Below are 21468 nucleotides of genomic sequence, written 5' to 3'. Positions count from 1 at the left end.
CTTAAGAAGCAGCCATTATAGTGCACTGACTCAGGAGCTGGGCCACCTGGATTCAAATCCCAACAGTTACTTTGTAACTGAGATATTTTCATCTGTTAAGTAGGAATGATAATGCTACCTAACTCATAGAGTTATTATGAGGATTAAGTCACTTAAAATAAGTGACTGCTGGAGTATTATGTCACTTATTTTTATTTTTTGAGAGAGAGTAGGTTTGGAAGGGCAGAGGGAGAGTGTGAGAGAGAATCTTAAGCAGGTTCCACGCCCAGTGTGAAGTCCAACGAGGGGCTCTATCTCACAACCCTGAGATCACGACCTGAGCCGAAATCAAGAATTGGACGCTTAACTGACTTGGCTACCCAGGCACCCAAGTATTAAGTCACTTAAAATAAGTAACTGCTTAGAGTAGTACCTGGCACATGAGTGCTTTTAAAATGCTTGCTGCCACTTTAATTATCCTCATTATTGTTATTTCTTTTCCTTAAGAGAAAGTGATATTGTCCATATCCTTTCCCCTGAAACAGCCATATTTTAAACCAGAATTTTAAAGACCCAAGCTCTAAATAACTGGGAGTAGAAATTTACTTCTAAATTTGGGATTGCTTATAATGGGTAGAAAATAATAAAGGTACTAAATTCTGCTGTCAGTAACACAGAATTAGCATTCTAAGTTGTGATTATTCTAGTTACAGATTTAAGCCTTCTGCTATCCTATATTGAGGGTCAGGAGACCCATGACCTACTTTGGACTCTGCCACCTCCTTTCTGTTGACCTTGAACTGGTTGTTTCCCTTCAGTAGGCATCGTTTTCTCTTAATTATAAGATGAAATGAATTGATCAGTTGTGAAGGTCTACTAGTTTATATATCTTGACTTAAATTTTTCATCAATGTGAAAACAGCTAAGATGGATAAAGCCAGTCCAAAAATATTTTAAGGCTCAAATTGAAAGCTTTCATTAGTTAGTTGAAGTTAAAAATTCAGTGCTCATGAAGAGAACTTAAAAACGATGCATATTTTTAGTTTCATGAGAAGGCTTTGTTTTTTGTTTTCCAAATACTTGATTACTTTGGAAATCACAAAATTTTATTTTATGTCACATATATACTTGTTCTATAACTGAAGTCCATCACTAGTATTTGAACAGTAAGGTGGTGTTTCAGAATGTCGCTTGGAGTAACAAGACTTAGGTTTTTAAATATTTGGGTATATTTTATGTTGGAACATTTATAAATCCTTTAACTTAATATATACTCTAAGACTTTGTGAATAACCATGCCTTTCTCTGATATTTCTTAGCTTTTTTTTTCGGTCTGTAAGCTGTTTTGGCAAGGCAGTATAATAACAAAGAAATACAAATAAAACCAAAATTAGCTAGAAGAAAACAAAGGCTTTGGACATTATTGAGGACTATGATAAGTAAATACTTTAAATGAGAAAAAGAAAAAACATGATTAAAGATGAAAAACATAAACACTGTGATCTGGTAGACACTTGAGGTTTATTAGGAATTCATTCAATCATCCTTAGAGTACTGAAACATGGTTTTTATCCTGTAGAATACACTTGGGCTAGTGTGAGAATTCATACAGTTAATGGTCAGTGGACTTTAAGTTTAAAATCACTAAGTAGTACCTAAAAGAAATCAGGTGAAACATATTCACACAAAAACTTATTCAGTAATGTTCATAGCAGTATTTTTCATAATAGCTAAAAATGAAAACAATCCAAATGTTTATCAGCTGTTGAGTGGATAAATTAAATGTCGTATATCCATAGAATGGAATATTCAGCCATAAAAAGGGATAAAATACTGATGCATGCATGCTACAGTATAGATGAATCTTGAAGATGTTATGCTAAGTGAAAGAAACCAGACACGAAAGGCCATATATCGTATGATCTCATTTATATAGTATATCCAGAATAGGCAAATGCATAGAGACAGAAAGTAGATTAATGGCCACAGGTGGGAGGAGGAGACAATGAGGAGTGAGTGCAAAAAGTACAGAATGTCATTCAGGAGTGATGAAAATATTCTAGAATTAGAAGTGGCACAACTTTGTGAATATACTAAAAAGCACTGAATTAGACACTTTAAAAAGGTGAATTTTATGGTATATGAAATTGTATCTCAATACATTTTTTTAATGTACCATGCAGAGAGAACTGACAAAAAATACAAATAACACTTTATCAGTTTGAAGCCTCTTTTATTTCAAATAAAGATTCGTAAAAATAATTTTTAAAAAAATCACTAACTGGGGCGCCTGGGTGGCTCAGTTGGTTAAGCGACTGCCTTTGGCTCAGGTCATGATCCTGGAGTCCCGGGATCGAGTTCCGCATCGGGCTCCCTGCTCAGCGGGGAGTCTGCTTCTCCCTCTGACCCTCCCCCCTCTCATGCTTTCTCTATCTCAATCTCTCTCTCAAATAAATAAACAAAATCTTTAAAAAAAAAAATCACTAACTTACAAACCTCAATCTTAGAGAATTTAAGGATCTTATATGGCCCATTTCTACCTGCAATATTGACAGTCTCTGCTTATAATTTATAGGTAATCTGTGTTAATCATCAGTGTTTTTTGATATGCTCGAAGTGTTTAGTAAGGATACTAACTCTAAGTTAAATAACAATTAGTTTGGGTTTTGAGATCAGAATACTTAACCTATGCATGATCGAATAATTTCCCAATTTTATTGATCACTGGGATTAGGAGTAATGAACTTTTCAGTTTCTGACTTTGTGTGCTACCTTCTTTCCTCATTATAAAATATTTTAAAAATCCATTTAAGTGTTTCTGATATATGATTCCATTAACATTAATATTATTAGTGTCTGTTCCTAATAATGCCTTTTTTAAATTGGTAGTCAGCCCATCCTTAGTTATGTCCACCATCATCAGAATTTTTTTGTATCAATGAACACTTACATTACTTGATTATAAATTAGAATTAAACATACAGATACAGATAGGATCTGTGAAGCTACTTTAGTAGTAGTGGTTATGAAATTCTCACCATTGGTGCAAATTTGGGTACGTCTTTAAATTTTTTTCCTGTAGTTTACTACTACCAGATTATAGAGTTAGTCTAGGACTTGCACACCAGAATGCAAGTTTCATGCAACAGGGACTGGGTCCATCCTATTCACAGCTGGATCTTGTATAGTGCCTGATACAGAGTATTTGGTACTCAGTAAATATTTGTTGGATGGAAATATCTAAGTCAAACAAAAAAGATCTGGTACCCATACTAGAATGCGCGCATGCGCGCGTGTGTGTATGTGTGTGTGTGTGTGTGTGTATTTGACCAAATAATACCAAATAAGGCAAAAATAGCCCTAGATATAAAAGTGTACACTGTAACTCTAATCCTAAATATGATAACACTATTTTTACATTTACAACATGAAAGAGAAGGATTTAAGCTCAAATATCGGAGAAGTTTAGGGTCAAATTCTGACCTTGTCATTTGCTTACAGTACATTCTTGGTCATATTACTAGCATTTGAAGCCTCAGTTTCCTCTTCTGTCAATTACATGAGGAAAAATACTACATGTGGTTACTGTGCAATCATAGGAGGTAATACAAATAAAGCTCTTAGTACATTGGCTGGCTCTGTAATTTTAGCTGTTATTATTATTGTAATAATCATTAACATCTGATTCTCAGCTGTTTATAAGTAGTTAATATTTCACTGTTTCATAAGTTTAATACCATTTTACTGTTCATTCTTATTAAGAGTCACATGGTTTAGAATTTGCCTTGGTTCTCAGAATGTTGATTTCCACTGATCTTGCTGGAACAATTTTCTGCTTTTTTTTTTTTTTTAGATGTTCTCTTTTTTATTGTAAAGATCTTTAATATATTGTGTTTATTATAAATTATTATAATAATTGATTATTATGGGCAGTGATTAATGGGCAGTCTCTGAATGAATAGTTCAGCAGATGACCAAGACACTCTTAAGTCTCTGGCAATATAAGTGAATTCAGGTATCATCACAATGGTAATTTTTGTTGTTACTGCAGATGATAGTAATATCCTCACTTTTTATTGTCTTTTCGTTCATTAGTACTGAAAGGAGTTTAGTTTTACAGATTTTATTTAGTTCAGGATTGGACCGAGCATTTTTGTAGCCAGAAGTTCATGTTTGTAATTAGTTTAGTCACACTGATAACTTTAATTAAAAATAACTGTTCTTTTAAATAAATGGTAATGTTTAACCTGGTTGAGAAAATACTTTTTGTCATTTGAATACTGTTTATTTTCAGGGAACATTTTACCTTTTAAAAATCAAGTGTTTTGTTTATTTTTTTAGCATACCTCCAGATAATCTCTCTATTCAAGAATTTCAAAGAAATGAAAGTATTGATGTTGAGGTGAGGAAGCTATTTAAAACATTTTCCCATAACCATTTGTGCAAACCAAATAGTAGAAATGTTGAAACTATAAAATTGCTAAGAGAAGAAGTAAAGTGATAGGTTTAAGATTGAACCTAAAAGCAGTAAAACTCTCACAAAGATTAAAGGTTAGTTTTGAAAGAACTGACATGATTTCCTTATTTTGTTAGCTTTTAGTCTAAATACTCAGTTGTGTCCATTTAATAATTTAAGAAAGCAGTTGATTCAGTAAAATCTATTGGTTATTGAGCATGTATTTGAGAGTTTGCTCTATAGTTTGGCAAACCAGGTGTTGTGGTTCAAAATTATAAGTTGTTTAGAATTTTTTTTAAGTAGGCTCTATGCCCAACATGGGGCTTGAACTCATGACCCTGAGATCAAGTGTCACACAGTCTTCCGACTGAGCCAGCCAGGCACCCCTAGATTTCTGTTTTTAACCAGAAGTAGATAGAGCCTCCAGAACTCTGGAGGCACATAATGGGTGTTTTTTAAAGAATATATTTTTTTAATTGTAAATGGAGTTTAAAGAAGTCGTTTTTTGGTTATGGGTTTTTTGTTGGGGAAGGTGTTTTGATGATTTTCCTTTAAGTGGGATAAAAGATCTTTTAAGTAAATAAGTAAACTACTTTGAAGTGTACATGAAAAGTATATGCATCATGTACATATAAAATATTGCCTTTTGTCCATTAGTGTTTTTCTTCTTTTTCTTCAAAGGGCAAAATAACACATTATATGTTAGAAATGAGCTATTTAGCAAAAATGAATATGACTTTACTTTCTCTTTTGGCTTGTTTACAGTTCTAAAAAGGTGATTTAACTTTTATTCTTAATTTTGTTTCGGATATTTTATTCTAACATGGATACATTTCATATGAGATCAACATATATTAAAATGGCTGCATAGTAAACAGTTTATAGGATTGACTGTTTTGTAATTGACTATAAAAAAAAAATAAATTTATTGTTATTATTACTAAGACAGATGAAGGAAGTAGGCTACTCATCCACTCATCCTGTATGTTAACATTAAAATATTTATGTACTTAATTAAGGAAGATTCTTTAATCAATTTTCTTTTAAAATAAAATTTAGATTTTACTGTAGAAATTGTCATTTGATTGGTCTTTTTCAAGAAAAAAAATGCATTTGAGTTTGCCTCTTTTGTTTTAGGTAGTTCAGCTTATCAGCACTGAGATACTACCTTATGCCAATTTTATTCCTAAGGAATTTGTCGGTCAGATAATGACTATGCTTAATAAGGGCTCAATACATTCTCAGTCATCTTCATTTACAGGTATGTTATTTTAATGATTTATTAAAAATGTTAGTAAGTATTGAAGTACTTTGGAAGAAGCTGATTGTAGAAATGTTTAGTCCTGTGATTGTGGTAAAATGTAAACTGGAGAATAGTAGGGTAAATTTTAAGAATGTAATAGAACATTAAGTTTTATGAGGGGAAAATGTGGTGAATAGTCTGTGAATTATGTGTTATGAATTAAATTGCAGAGCACTTAGGAAATCTGCCTAAGTCACTGTTGGCTGACACAAGTTAACAGTTTTGTGAAGTCATGGATTATTGGGAAGTAATGAGTGTATATTCTGCCACCTAGCAGTTGGCTAACTTCTTTGAGTCTCAGTTTTATCATCTGTGAAATGAAGATATTAGTATCAGTCACTCAGAATTATAAATTACAGTTAGTCAGTTAAAACAAATAGATGCCTTAGCATTTGTTAATGGAACTAAATTTAGTAAATTCTTACTATGTGCAGGGTATTCTGCTAGAATGTTACCTCTTTCCTCACAGTATTTCTATGAGGATAGTTTCCACCATATTGCAGAGGGGAAATGGGTTGAGAAAGGTTGGAAAAATTATCCATAATCTAAACGCTGGAAGCCAAATTCATCCTTAAAAAGAACTCCATGCTTCTTTTCATTTTATCATGCTACTTTATTGGGAGATAGTACTTAAATTGCTTTTTGCTATTATTTCTCTTTTTCTAAACCTGTGCTCAATTGTTAAATATAATTGTGGTATCATAACGTGATTTTTCTCTGAGATGATTAAAAAAGTATAAATTTGTGCCATGCATATCCTTAATCCCCAGAATTTACCAGAGCCATGACTAACTTCTGCGGAACTGTGCTAAACACTTTAAAAAGCATTTAAATGTGTACAGTTTGGCCACTAGATGTCTCTCATATTGCTTACTTCACAAACTACAGTAGTTCTTTTCTCAGCCCAGTGATAAAGTGATAAAAGTGATCTGATAAAGTGCAGATACAACGAAATAAAAATCTCAGAAAAAAAAATTAAAACCTACTTATGTTAATACAGTCAACTTTTTATTATTAAGAGTATATAAAAATTTCTAGATACATTTTTATAAAAAGGAATTTACGAACAATATTTATAATCAGATGTAAATATTTTAAGCTAAGTAAGAACTACTGAATTGCCATGTATACTTTTTCAAGCAGTTTCTGATGATACCTCTTGCCATTTATAGTACTAAATATACCAAGATAAGGAAGGTACATGGACCTTCTTTGCTATAGGACACAAACTTCTCAGTTTGAACTTGGAGGGCTTTTTTAAACATATATGTAGAGTTGGTCCGTGCTAAACTGGACCAACCTATAAAGACTTAGGTTCCAGTCATCATTTTTGGTCCATCACTCTTAAGTATGACCTGATAGCCAAAGCTTTCAGAGAAAATCTTCCAACACAAAAGAGAAAAACCAAAACAAATGAAGAGGGAGTAAAAGAAACTCAGAGGAAAGGTAAATTCAGGGCCACAGAAACATTCTGTCCCCAAAAGCACAATTATAATTAGGATCTTCAAAGAGTTAAAAGATTTTACATCCATGAAACAGAAAATGCTATTAAGAAAGAGCAATCATTACAAGAAAGAGTTCATAGAAACTAAAAATGTGATCACTGAAATAACAAGTCCAGTGAAGGGTTGCAAGAAAATATAAGGAAATAACCCAAAAGCAGAGAAAGACAAAAAAGTGAGCACTATGACAAGAAAGAAAGAAAATGAATTGAAGAGGTCTAACATCTGACAGTGGGTCTTCCAGAAGGAGAAAATATAGAGCAAAGCTAAAAGGAAATTATCAAAGACATAAACCAAAGAAATCAGTCTCCAGATTAAAAATGGTCACTCAGTAACCAGAAGAGTGAAAGAAAAAAGATCCACAAGAAGATCCACAAATTTCATGTTGTCATGAAATTTCAGAGTACTTGGGCTAAAGAGAAGATTTTACAAGATTTCAGAAAGAAGAGAAAAAAGGCCAACACAAAAGAATTTTGTCAAGATGATACTGGACTTCTCAGTAGCAGCATTGGATGCTAACAGACATTGATGCAGTGGTTTCAGAGTTATAATTGGAAAGGATTTTTAACATGGAGTTTCCATACGTAGGCCCATCGTTGTCAGAGTATAAGCATAGATGGTAATTCTCAAATGTCAGCATGCATTATAATCAGCTGCAAGGGCAAGCTGTTGCTGGGCTGTGTTCTCTGAGCTTCTGATTCAGTAGGTCTGGGGTGGGATATGAGAATTTGCATTTCTAACGAGTTCTCTGGTGATGCTGATGCTGCTAGGTACTACTCTTTGAGTACCACAGAAAAGTAATGACATTTTCGGAAGTGCAAGTTCTGAAAAATTTTACTTCCTAGTCAGTCTTTCTCAGGTACTTCAGAATGTGCTCCATGAAAACAAAGGAGTAAACCAAAGAAACAGAAGGCATGGATCTAGGAAGTGGGGTAGAAAACAAGAGAGAATAAAAACAATTCTGAGGGTGTGGCAAAGACTAGTTCGAGGATATAGCTGGACAGCAGGTCTGGAGAGCAGCTAGTCCACACTAGAGCAGAGATCTGGCTCTGGGAAAGATGTTGCCAAGAAGAAGGAAGAAAGGGAGGGAGGGAGGAAGAAGGAAGAAAGAGTATCGCCAAGTGTGACCTTGTGGAAAACTATTGAGAAGTATTTTATAGTGCTGTCAAAGGGTATAAAAAGACAAAGATAAGAGAAATATTATGTAGAAGTGATGACAGTGGACAGTCTTGCCTTGTTTTTGATCTTGCAAGGGGGAAAATTGCTATATATATGCTGTTAGCTGTAAGTTTTTCATAGATGCCTTTCATCAATTGAATTTCCTTCCATTTCTAGTTGGCTAAGAGTCGTTATCATTAAGGTTATTAATTTAACCTTTCGTTAACCATTAAAAATTTTTAATTTTACAGAAGCAGAGATTGATATTCGTTTGAGAGAGGAATTTTCTAAAATGTGTTTTGAAACATTGCTCCAGTTTTCCTTCAGTAACAAAGTCACAACACCTCAAGAAGGCTACATCTCACGAATGGCACTCTCAGTGCTTTTAAAGAGATCTCAAGATGTGCTTCATCGTTATATAGAGGATGAAAGATTAAGTGGTAAATGCCCTCTTCCAAGGTATAAATTTTATTTTATAGATGAAGGAAATATGTTACCATAGTTACTAATAATAAAAAAGCTCTAAGCATCAAGTTGTTTTTATAAGTGATTTGAACGTAACCTGAAGCTGTTTATAATTTTATTCATTTTATACAGTGTAAATATTCATAAGTTTTGCTGCAGATATATTAGTGTATTTTATTATGGGTGCTCTTCCAGACTCCTTATGGAGGGTAAGTAATATATATGTACCAAATTTCCTTTTTGGATTTAAAAGAAAATTTTGAATTCTAAAATATATCGTCTTAAGGATTTCTGGATAAGGACTTGTGGATCCGTATGAGCACATGAGTATGAATCTCTCTAGAGAGACAATAATAGATCAATCATACTCTAGGAACTTCCTAGGTTGTTTTACAGTTATTTTTAGATTTCTCTATAAGTCAGCTAGCCATGTCTTAGATCTTCTTTTCATCTGATTTGCTTAATTAAGCTCTTGTTCCTAAACTAATTTGCTTACCATTTAGTCAAGCTGTGTCGTAGAATGGACTCTAGGCCTTTCTGCTAAGACTAATCAAAGTTGGGGTAGAAATCAGAATTCATCAAAAAATGCAATCATAAATTAGGGTTATGTCACCAATCTATTTTTTAATGTGGGAATTAGAGTTTAAGGCAAAACAAATGAAACAAAATAATGTTGGAAGACAAAGTTGTCAAAGTCAGGAAAGAGTTACGAAAATCATTATGGGTTCCATCTCATATAAGGTAGTATTGGAGAGGTAAATCACCAGCCCTAAATCTTTGTGTACATTCTTATTTACATAATAAAATTTTGGAGTGAGAATTGACTTGTCAGAATACAAAGACATTTTAAAAGCTTTTGATATGTATTACAAATTCCCTACCAGAGATTTCTACCAATTTACATTATGATTTATTTTATCTTTTAAAATTTGATGAATGAAAAATAGTTACATAGTAGTTTGCTGTTGTTATTTTTTTTAATTATCAATGCTTATTAGTCATTTATATTTCTATTTTGGGGGTCCAGCTGTATTTTGAATTTCTAAAACATAAATTATACCTCCTCCTATTCAGATTTATATGCGAAAGTTCCAAAGACAGGTGTTGGTAATTTGGTTATGGGCATAATTGAAAATTGATTTATCAGAATTATCTCTGAAGTATACTCGGAAAAGCAGTAATAAAGTTGTTTTGCTTGGAATATTTTTATTTATTAGATTATAACATTATTTGATTTCAGAAAGCAATTTTTCCTTGTTTATGTTTTTAGTGTTTATTGCTTTTAAATTGAGTCTTATTTATAGTTGTCCTATAAAGTGTTATATCGTATCATCCTGTGTTTGACTCAGTATCATTACATTATTTTCTAAACTACATCACAACACAATAACATTCTTCTATGCTTAAAAAGGGAGACTTGAAATATACTCTGTCGTAATATTAGAAAAGTCTTTTTTGGGGGTGCCTGGGTGGCTCAGTCGTTAAGCGTCTGCCTTTGGCTCAGGTCATGATCCCAGGGTCCTGGGATCGAGCCCCGCATCGGGCTCCCAGCTCTGCAGGAAGCCTGCTTCTCCCTCTCCCACTCCCCCTGCTTGTGTTCCTGCTCTCGCTGTCTCTCTCTCTGTCAAATAAAGAAATAAAATCTTAAAAAAAAAGAAAAAAAAGAAAAATCTTTTTTGTAGAGTGAAAACACAGATTCGTATCAGGACTGAGGAGACTATGTAGGGAGAAAGAAGGGAATCAAGCTACTCTTGTTGGTCCTTTACTCCCAAGTTCATTCTTCATTGCTAATGTCTCCAAATAGTACTGCCTTAGGATTAATTTTGAGCATGTTTCTTTTGTTGTATTAGAAAGTTAAATAAGTACTATTGTAATTTTTTTTCCCACCCCAGCACTATTGTAAATTTTTTTTAAAAGATTATTTATTTGAGAGAGAGAGAGTACAAGGGTGGGGGGGAGAGGGAGAGAGAGAGTCAAGCAGACTCTGCGCTGAGCTCAGAGCCCAACGTGAGCTTGACCTCATGACCCTGAGATCATGACCTCATGACCCTGAAATCATAACCCTGAGATCACAATGAGGCCAAAACCAAGTGTTGGATCATGACCTCATGACCCTGAAATCATAACCCTGAGAGCACAATGAGGCCGAAACCAAGTGTTGGACGCTTAACCAACTGTGCCACCCAGGCATCCCTGTACTATTGTAATTTTAAATGTCCTTCTAACAGCATGAAAATATATGCCAGGAGGTAGTAGTAGTCTTTATTTCCATTTAAATTTTGGTAAATCCTTTTTAGCACTAACTAGTTAAAAAGGAAAAAAACACCCACTTTTGTAGAGAAGCTTTAAAAGCATGTATAAAATGTCTTAAATTTAAATAGTTATGTTAAATATCTTACAAATAAATTTGGATTTGCCTGAATAGATGCCCCCCGTTTTGAAATTGATAACTTATGATAAGAATAACTCTAAATCTTATTTGTACACTGAAGTACATATTAATAAAATAATTTTTCTTTTTAAGAATTTAAAACTAACATTAACTTTGCATTGTATTGTGTTCAGTATTTTTCCAAAGTACATCTACTTGTATAAACCTAGTAAAAAACACACATGGCATATCTTAAAATCCTGATGGAAATAATTTCCCATCTCTTTTTTAGGCAACAAGTAACAGAAATCATATTTGTTTTAAAAGCAGTCAGTACTCTCATTGATTCACTTAAGAAAACTCAGCCTGAGAATGGTAAGTGCTTAGAAACTCAGTTATTCTAAACTCATAGCATTTATGTTCTATTTCTGATGTACTTCTCTATTATTATTATTAAGTTAACTAAATTTTAGGAACATAATAGCTATTAGACTTTCTTTTTTCCAGTCCTTATGACAGCAAAGAATCAAGTCCATTAGGATGTCAATTAAGTAAAATTAATTTGTAATGTTTTAGCTTCTTTATGTTAAATAACAGTTTGGCTTTTTTTTTTTTTTTTAAGTTGGTCTGAATTCAGGATGTTGCATGGATAATTCATAGTTCATATATTTTTAATGTAGAACATTACTGAGATTTTGGGTAGGTGTAGGCTTCCATCCTACGTGTGTACTGAATTACAGTGTAAATATAAACTGTACAACTTTGAATCATTTTATAGCTTTACCTCATTTGTTTCCCCTTTCTGTAACTCATTCCTCTTCTGTCCATTTTTTGTTATTGCCAGAAATGATTTTTCCAAAAGTGCAGCTTTGATCATTCATTTTCCCATCTTTGTAGAACAAAAAATTTTCATTTACCATTACCTACCAAATGCAAAGAGTACTGTTGTCAGACCACATTAGATTTATGGTTTATTTCCACTAGACATCATTTTTCCTATTTTCCCACCAAACTAAAATTCTCAGTCTACCCAAGTATTCCCAACCTTTTGCTTATTTCATTCTCCTGCCTGCATCTACCTAGTTCAAATAGCACTCCACTTTTAAGCCTTGGTTTTAATCCTTAATGGTGAGTGATTTCTCTTTTTATTGAACTCATAGCTGTTTTATGTATACCTTTATCTTAAAGCACTCCATATGTATTACAGTTACACACATACATGGCTCAGTTCCTTTAACTTGTAAACTTCTTGAGAGGCTTTTGGGGCCATGTTTTGCTCTATTTTGAATCCTCTGCATTGCAATGCAAAGTGGTTTGTTCGAGGACAGGCTAAAGAGCTGGCACCAGAATATGAGTTAATTGTGTCACTGAACACAGTGGTTCAGTTGACATTTTTTATACAACAAGCCTTTGTTAAAGAAGGAGTGTGTTGATTTATATTCTGGCCCAAGCACCTTAGCAGACTGGCACTTTAAGCAGCATTACTTTTAATACCCAAGAAGGAGGTTCCTAATAAATGCCTTATAAATGAGCCCTAGGATATTTGTTCCTGGCAGTTATTATATAATAAAAGTAAATACATATTTTTCTGTTTTCAAAATTTACCTTTGGCCTAGAAAGGGTGAGTATTATACTAAACCTTAAGGAGCAATAGATTTATATTTATTCAATCCAAAGGAGGGGGTAGAATTTGTAAGAAAATTGTGGGAGCAATATTCTAACTTCATCCCATCAAGTTCAAATTTGAGTTCTCTTAAAAAATGTTCTGGTTGATCTTTCAGAGAGGGAAACCATGCATTAACTTCCTAGTGACCAGTAAAATCTTTATTAGATCATAGGATAGAATTGGATTCTTAAACAGGAAATTCTCCAATTCCCATGTTATTGCTATAGGTGTATTAAATATAACCAGTGTATTTCGATGCATAGTGCTTGCATTATTTTGTAGGAGATTAAGACAGCTGTCAAGAATTTAAGCAGAATTTGTCAGTAACCTTTTTTTACCTTTCTTTCCTTTCCTTTTCTTTTCTTCTTTCTTTTTTTTTTTTTACAAAGCCAGTGGGCCATGAATAGGGAAGTGCGTTAATGATAGATGATTTAACTTATTGTTAAAAATTGTCTAAGAGAGTTTGAATTCTGGCTCTGGACATATGAAGTGAAAATTTGAATTAAATGTAACCATAAATGATGATGATGATATTGTAACATATTAGAAACCTATGATAAGCTTCATTAAGAAACAGGAAAAAAAGGAGGTAACTTAGAAAAAGCCAGGCCTTTCCAGTGGAAATATGTTGGATTGCTCATAGCCAGTCCAGAATTAATTCAGGAGGATAGGTATAAGGTTTGGAACCAATGTATACCCAACATTTGTTTAGGACATTTGTCATTTGTTTTAGGGCTTTCTAGAGGGAGAGAAGACATTTGTTGGACTTATTTTTAATTTGGGGGCATTTTGTTTTTATTGTTTTATTTGATCTTTACTTCAAAATTTGATAGGTAGTAACCATATACATGGTTCAAATATTCAAAAACATAAAAAGACATACAGGGAAAAGTTTAAAGATCATCTTTACCCTATTTTAGATCTGTCTAGTTCTTAACTCACCATAGGCAACCATTTTTATTAGTTTGTAGATCGTTCCATAAGTTTATTATGTAAATACAAAATATATACTCCAGTGTGCCCCCAATTTTAAACATAAATGAATATACTTAATAGACCTGCATTATATCTGCTGTTCTGAATACTCTGTTTTTTTCCACTTCATATAATAGAGAGATTCTTCCATGTAATTGCATACAGCTTTTTCATTCCTTTTTGATAGGTAGTCCAAGGTGCCCACCAAGATATATAGTGGGTTTTTAAAACAATATTTTAATTTAAGAAATTTGAGTAACTTCCCCTGAGTTTAAGATGTGATCTTAAACAGTGTATTTTTGTATTTTCCTGTAATAAACCAAGAATTAATTTTGTCAGTTGACTCTCCATCTGGGGCAATCTAGGTAGGTTTCAATCTGTGTAACCTCTTTTTTTTTAATAGTAAAATACACATAAAAATTTATAATCAGCCATTTTTAAGTGTACAGTTCAGTGGTATTAAATACATTCATAATAGTGTACTGCCATCAGCACCATCCATCTCCATAACTTCTCATCTTGTAACTGGAACTCTACACTTATTAAACAATAACTCCTATTCCCCACTTCTCCCAGCTTCTGGCAACCACCATTCTACTTTCTATCATTATGATTTTGACTACTCTGAGTATCTCATATAAGTTGAAGCATATAGTATTTGTCTTTTGTGGCTGGCTTTTTTCACTTAGTATAATGTCATCATGGTTCGTTCATATCATAGCATGTTGGAGAATTTCCTTTTTAAGACTGAGTAATATTCCTGTGTGTGTGTGTGTGTGTGTGTGTGTGTGTGTGTATCATATTTTCCTTATCCATTCATCCATTGGTAGACACTTGGGTTGATTCCACATTTTAGCTATTGTGAATAATGCCGCTATGAACATGTGTGTACAGAAATCTCTTCAAGACCCTGCTTTCAATTCTTTTGAGAATATACCCAGAAGTAGAATTGCTGAATCATATGGTAATTTTATTTTTTATTTTTTTAATTTTTAAATTAAAATTTTTTTTTATTTTTAGAGATTTTATTTATTCATTTGAGAGAGAGACAGAGACAGAGAGAGCAAAAACGGGGAGAGGCAGAGGGAGAGGGGGAAGCATACTGCCTGCTTAACTGGGAGCCCAACATGGGGCTCGATCCCAGGACCTGAAGATCATGACCTGAGCTGAAGGCAGATGCTTAACCATCTGAGCCACCCAGGCGCCCCTCTATTTTTTTAATTTTTTGAGGAACCACTACATTATTTTCTACTGTGGCTGTACCATTTTACATTCCCACCATGAGTGAATAAGATTCTAATTTCTCCACATCTTCATGAATACTTGGGGTTTTTTTGTTTTTCCTTTTTGTTTTTGTTGATAGTGGCCATTTTAATGAGTAGGAGGCGGGTCATATTGTTGTTTTGATTTGCATTTCCCTCATGATTAGCGATGTTGAGCATCTTTTCATGTGCATAATTGGCCATTTGTATATCTCCTTTGGAGAAATGTGTATTCAAATGCTTTGCAGATTTTTTAATTGAGGGATTTGTTTTTTTGTTGTTGTTGAAGCCTCTTTATCTGCACCTCTGTGATCAGAAGCATCTATCAGAGCACAGATCCCTGAAATTTGAAGGATGGGGTCCTTTTTGCCCACCGTGGCCTTCTGTAAGCTGTGTGCTAGCTGCTCCAGGAACACGTGCACATCTCCCAACCACATGGCTAGGAGTGAGGGATGGGTAGCTGCTACTGTGCTAAGACCTGAAATTGACCAAAATTAATCACAATATACTGTCCCAATCTACCTCAGGAAGTTGCAGGTCTTCAGTAGACTCCAGAGTTCCAAAATAGTTGCAGATTCTGCCAATGCAATTGTTGTCTAGGTGGGTAGACAAATTCCTAGTACTTCCTACTCTGCCATTTTTCTAGAATGCTCTCTGTGCAGTCTTTTGTCAAATGATTAGTGGAAAGTTTCACAGACAACAGCTGGAGCAGACGGTTTAGAACTTCTTAGACTGGTGGTTTTTAAACTGTTTTCTGTCAAGCAGCACAGTTCTTTTTACAAATGAAATTTGATACGGATTCCTAATACATACAGATTAAAAACAGCTCTGGCCTTACATTCCCTCCCTCACCATTACCCATCAGCCCCACTCCCACTCTGAGGAAGCCCCTATTTGGGTGAAGTAGGGATTACATGAACAGGTCAACATTTCCCAAGATTAGTACTAAGCAATGAATATTAATGATGATGAGTGATGTCAGTAGATACTGAATATAAAAAAGTTCTATAACCAAATTAATTTTGGAAGCCCTGAATTAGATAAAGTTAAACCTCTTCTTTTACTCCAGGTTTTTAATAAATTCGTGTGAATTATGACTCCCCAAAAAGGAAGATAATACATATAACATGTGCCAAATTTACCTGAACATTATTTTTTTTATAAGAAGTATCTTGAAGAACACTGGTTTGAGAAACTTATTCCTTTATTCTCCAACGGAAGTTGAGATAAAGAGAAATTGGAGTGAAAAACAGAATTAAAGTTACTTAGGTATAATACAGTGTTCTTTCGTTTTTACTGTACTGCCTCCGAGATCTGAATTTTACTCCGCAAAGTGTCATATACGTATACAGTCTAACAAAGATTTGTCAGCTGGTTGTATTCCATATTGTACTCTCAGCAATATGCACAGTACTTCTAGGAAAATAGAAATGTAATACGTGATCTCAGAGTATAAGGAAATTATAAACTAATTGGGATATAACACTTTCGCCCATTCACCAAATAGCATTCAACTATACTAGTTGTCGGTGATAGTGGTGAGGACCACAGACATGTCACTCCCCGCTGAAGTTTAAATGTAGTGATATACGTTACAAATTAGGAAGCAGTATAAGAGAAGAATGGATCTGTGTGGTCACTTGAAACTAAAATGAATATCAAGGATGTTACTGGGAAAATCATTTAAATATTTATATTTTTAGCATACAACTGCATAAGAAATTGAGTTGTTTTCTAATTGTTCTTGAAATATATACTACATTGTCTGGCACTTATACTGAAAATGACAAAAGTTTGAATTCCAGGTTACTTTGTCAGCTTCCAAGGCCTTCACAAATTTAAATTATCATTTAAAATGGACTTTATCGAATTTCTTGGTATTGATGGCTCTGCACACTGACCATATGTTTTTCCCTTATATCTTATTGAATATTGTAGGAAATCTTCCAAAGATTTTAAAAAAAAAAAGGGTACAGGCTTGTGGAATCTCCATATTTGGGGATATTTTTCTTTGCCTTGTATTTAGAGGATTGTTCATGTTAATTGCATAATCTCTGCTATTTAAACCCACACATTTTTGAGATTTTTATACTTTTTAATTACAGTTGATGGAAATACCTGGGCACAAGTGATTGCTTTATACCCAACTTTAGTAGAATGCATCACCTGCTCATCTGCAGAAGTCTGCTCTGCACTTAAAGAGGCACTAGTTCCTTTTAAGGATTTCATGCAACCACCAGCATCCAAAGTTCAAAATGGAGAATCTTGACCAGCTACAATAATTTTAAAGAAGAAAGCTATCTCAAGAATGTTTGATCCTCAGTGAGTCTTCTATGAGAAGGACATTTCTTACTACAAATAATTCTTGGCAGCTGGTGTTGGCCTCCTTTAAATTATACTTACCTGAGTTCAATAATTCATTTTACAAGCTTACATGTCAACAAAGGCTCCTGAATGAGTAGCAGTGGAAGCCTTTAGTAAGTTAAGCTGATGGAGAGTTAATACTACATCATACCTGCTACTTTATCTTCAACTGGTGATTTAAAAGTGAGCTTATGTACAGTTTGTGGTGTATGTGTTAACGATGTACTTTTTAAAAAGAAAGAAAAGATATTTCATTCAGTCAGATTTATTAGGCTGGTGTTTTTGCACCCTTTTTCAAGTATAAAATTGTACTAAAATTTTATGCAAGATGGTACTGTAACATTCCATATTATCTATAACCAGCCTTTGTAAACAAAGGGAACTGATAAACTTGTGTGTATAATAAATGGTACAGTTCTGTATAAAATAGTTGCATTTATTGTTTAAATTTTTAAAATATTGATAATGTTAAATGCTTGAAGCTGTATTTATTATTAATACAAAATTGTTTGCTTACATTTTTACTTATAATTTGCCTTCTTAAGCAGCAGGTATGCTCACCATATGATCATGCAGTTATCTCAGTGCTTATTTTAATTGTATTTACCAGTGACTATTAAACATCTGACCAGAAAGGTCATGTGAACACAGCAGCAAATAGTTTATGATTTGCTGATTTTGCAACTTTGAAGTATAAGTTATTAACTAAATACATTGGGATATATTGTAGCGCTCTGAATCCATCATACCTCATTTCTTTAAATATCTTTCCCAGCTTTCACATAAATCTGTCTGTTTTTATATTTGGTGTCTGAATTTTAAAGACTTTTCATATTATATTTCTACTGATTTTTTTTTCCCCCACTGACTAAGCATTTATCACTGTCTTTGAATTATGACCCAGGCAAGATGATTCCAGATTTCCAAATTTTGCCTGTGAAGTTTTGTTCATTTTAGTGTTTCATTTTGTAATGTCTTCTCAAGAAGAAAAATAACTATGCTAACCCATAAATATAAAATGTGTGTGTATTCTAAAACAATGAGAAGTGTATTTTTGGAGATAGTGAAAAATTTAGAAGTACAGTAAACTTCCTGTCATGGAGTAAATTGCTAATTTTGTTTCACTTTCCTCTCTTAGTGAAGAAGAAAAATGCTCTTGAGTACATTAACTTGTTTCTTAAAAAAACTAATTTAGCTTACTGTATTTTTTATTTAATGGATTATTATATTATCATATTTTTCTTAAATTTTCGTAAATGTGAAGATGCAAAGATGTTTAAAACAATGATTAAGAAATCATAATGGTTTCAGTATTATGTTAGTGTGCTGGAAGGCCTTTGATTTTAATAGAATTTATACATTTCAGCCACTCAAATAATTATAAAACTAGGAGAAGATATTAGAATTGAGTAATAGATGAGATACAATTTTGAGGCTATTGTAATTTTGTAAGTATTTAATTTGCACTATTATCTGTAAACATGGTAAGGTCTTTTTTGGAGGGGATATTATTTTTATTTATCTGAATTAATGAATTTCTGTTTTATAATTTCACCTAAAATTAGGGTAAAATATGGCATTTCCTAGATTCTATCTTCAGCATTTTCCTTAAAGTTGTAAAAAAAAAAAAAAATCAAGCTGTGTATTTAGTTTATTTCCTATATTTGGATATGTTAAATTGAGGATTAGAAAAATCTGAATATCACTGATAGACTAATGAAATAGAATAACAAGGGTAGTATGCCAGTTAAGTAACATGTTAAAAATATTGCCATGAATTTACATGAAGTGAAAATGTTTATTCTTTTTTTTTTTTTTTTAAAGCATGGGAAGCCTGATTTTTTTTTTTTTTTTTTTTTTTTTTTAAAGATTTTATTTATTTGACAGAGAGGGACACAGCGAGAGAGGGAACACAAGCAGGGGGAGTGGGAGAGGGAGAAGCAGGCTTCCCGCCGAGCAGGGAGCCCGATGCCGGGCTCGATCCCAGGACCCTGGGATCATGACCTGAGCTGAAGGCAGACGCTTAACGACTGAGCCACCCAGGCGCCCCAGTGAAAATGTTTATTCTTGAGAAATAATAGATCAATTGCAATCATAAAAATTATTCTCCAGTGAAAGTTAAACATGAATCAAAGGTATATAGCATACATTTATATAAATTGAATAGCTTTAGCTATTATCATATTAGCTTTCAATATCAGGACCATTCCCTACAGATCAAAGCATAAATGTGTTAATACCATATAATATGGTAATCAGTGCCAGTCTTAGTGACAAGCAAAGTGGGCTGCCCCCTTGGTGATATAATTTTACAGGTTTTTTCTCCCAGAATATTTCCTGCCACCCCCAGGAGTCACTACCAGCAATTCATTCCCTTGAGTCAAACATTCCTCTTAGGCTGCATTTTCTAAAATATCCTGATCCCTGGGGAGGTTAACACAGTGCCCTTGTTTTGTTAGTATGAAGTGGGTTCTCTAGTGACTAGGAGCACTGAGCTGTGTAAGATTACTAGATGCTAAGAGATTATAGAAAAGGGAGTTCCCAAGGCTAAGATCACTTTACAGCACAACTGAGACTGTGACGAGTCCTTGAACCATTAGTAATAATGTTCTCTGGAATGCATATTATAAATACAGTGAGTTTTCAGCCTCACGTGATCATCTTTTGTCACTGACCGTGCCTATCTTACATAAGATATCCAGACAACAGGTATATTCCAACGTTGGACTATAATCCTTTCCTGACTTTTTTCCATTATAAAAGAAACGAACTAATTTTCAACTTGAATAGCTTACTTTTTATTTTCCTATATAATGCTACCACTGCCAAAAAGAAAAAAAAAAAATAGGTGATTTTGTAGTGCCTCATTTAGTATTTCTTTATAACTAGTGTTAAAGTTTTGTTAGTTTTACTGTATACATTTGTGAGTAGCATTTATTTATTAGGAGCCTGTAGGGGCCAGAAGAAAAAGAAAATGCATAAAAGTCTGGCTTAGAGAAAACCACTTTTTACTTGCTTTCATTTTTAATTTTATGATATTAACAGCTGTGTTGTTTCTTTAAAGCGTTTTTATTTGTTTTATTTATTTTCAGTTTTTTAGAGAGAGAGCATGTGAGGAGGGGTGAGAAGGGGCAGAGGGAGAGAATCTTAAGCAGGCTCTTCACTGGGCATGCTCCTTTTCAGGACCCTGAGATCATAACCTGAGTGGAAATCAAGAGATGCTTATCAGACTGAGCTGCGCAGGTGCCCCAGCTATGTTGCTTATTGCCTGTTTTCCCCCTATATAAGTATTAATTCAACTCTTGCTTTATTCCTTAAGTTATATTTAGCACCAGAAAGAAGAGATGAACAATTTACACATATATTTTATTCTGAAGAATAACACTCATTTAACATTAATTCTATAAAAAGCCAATAACAACTAGGTTGTCTTTTCTCACTGTAACCGTATTTTGCTCATTGTCACAATTTGGTACCACTAGTCCCAGGTAACCATAAAGCAAGCTAAAAGGTCAGTTAAGAAACTGAGGGTGTGGTGGGGGGTGGGCGGAGGGAGCGCCTGGGTGGCTCAGTAGTTAAGCATCTGTCTTCGGCTCAGGTCATGATCCCAGGGTCCTGGGATCGAGCCCCGCATTAGGCTCCCTGCTCCGCAGGAAGCCTGCTTCTCCCTCTCCCACTCCCCCTGCTTGTGTTCCCTCTCTCACTGTGTCTCTCTTTGTCAAATAAATAAATAAAATCTTAAAAAAAAACAAAACAAAACTGAGGGTGTGGGCTACCTGGCTGGCTCAATCAGTAGAGCATTCGACTCTGACTCTTGGGATTGTGAGTTTGCATGTAGAGATTACTTAAAAAAAAAAAAAAAGGGTGAAACAGCATAGTGTAGAAAACCACTCAAAAGTATTAATTAGGTTGTCATTATTACACTCGTGTTACTGAAGAACAGTTTAGTTATTATATAATGATCCAA

The 21468-nt window shown here is 33.8% G+C and overlaps 1 protein-coding gene across 7 annotated transcripts in view; it reads left to right on the top strand.

Moving 5' to 3' along the window:
• The window catches only part of MON2 (MON2 homolog, regulator of endosome-to-Golgi trafficking), a 102185-nt gene extending 84038 nt beyond the window's left edge, over positions 1 to 18147 (top strand). For all 7 annotated transcript variants that reach the window (XM_032420219.1, XM_032420218.1, XM_032420216.1 and 4 more), the window contains 5 exons: positions 4321 to 4381; positions 5573 to 5696; positions 8650 to 8857; positions 11527 to 11609; positions 17243 to 18147. In XM_032420219.1, coding sequence (XP_032276110.1) covers positions 4321 to 4381; positions 5573 to 5696; positions 8650 to 8857; positions 11527 to 11609; positions 17243 to 17406 — 640 coding nt within the window. In that variant the 3' untranslated portion in view covers positions 17407 to 18147. The remainder of the gene's footprint in view (positions 1 to 4320; positions 4382 to 5572; positions 5697 to 8649; positions 8858 to 11526; positions 11610 to 17242) is intronic.
• The last annotated feature ends 3321 nt before the right edge of the window (positions 18148 to 21468 follow it).

This window comes from Phoca vitulina, unplaced genomic scaffold (genome assembly GCF_004348235.1).
Source record: "Phoca vitulina isolate PV1807 unplaced genomic scaffold, GSC_HSeal_1.0 scaffold23, whole genome shotgun sequence".
Classification (NCBI taxonomy): Eukaryota; Metazoa; Chordata; class Mammalia; order Carnivora; family Phocidae; genus Phoca; species Phoca vitulina.
Note: the sequence above shows the minus strand (reverse complement) of the source record. Positions and strands in the feature narration are given on the sequence as shown.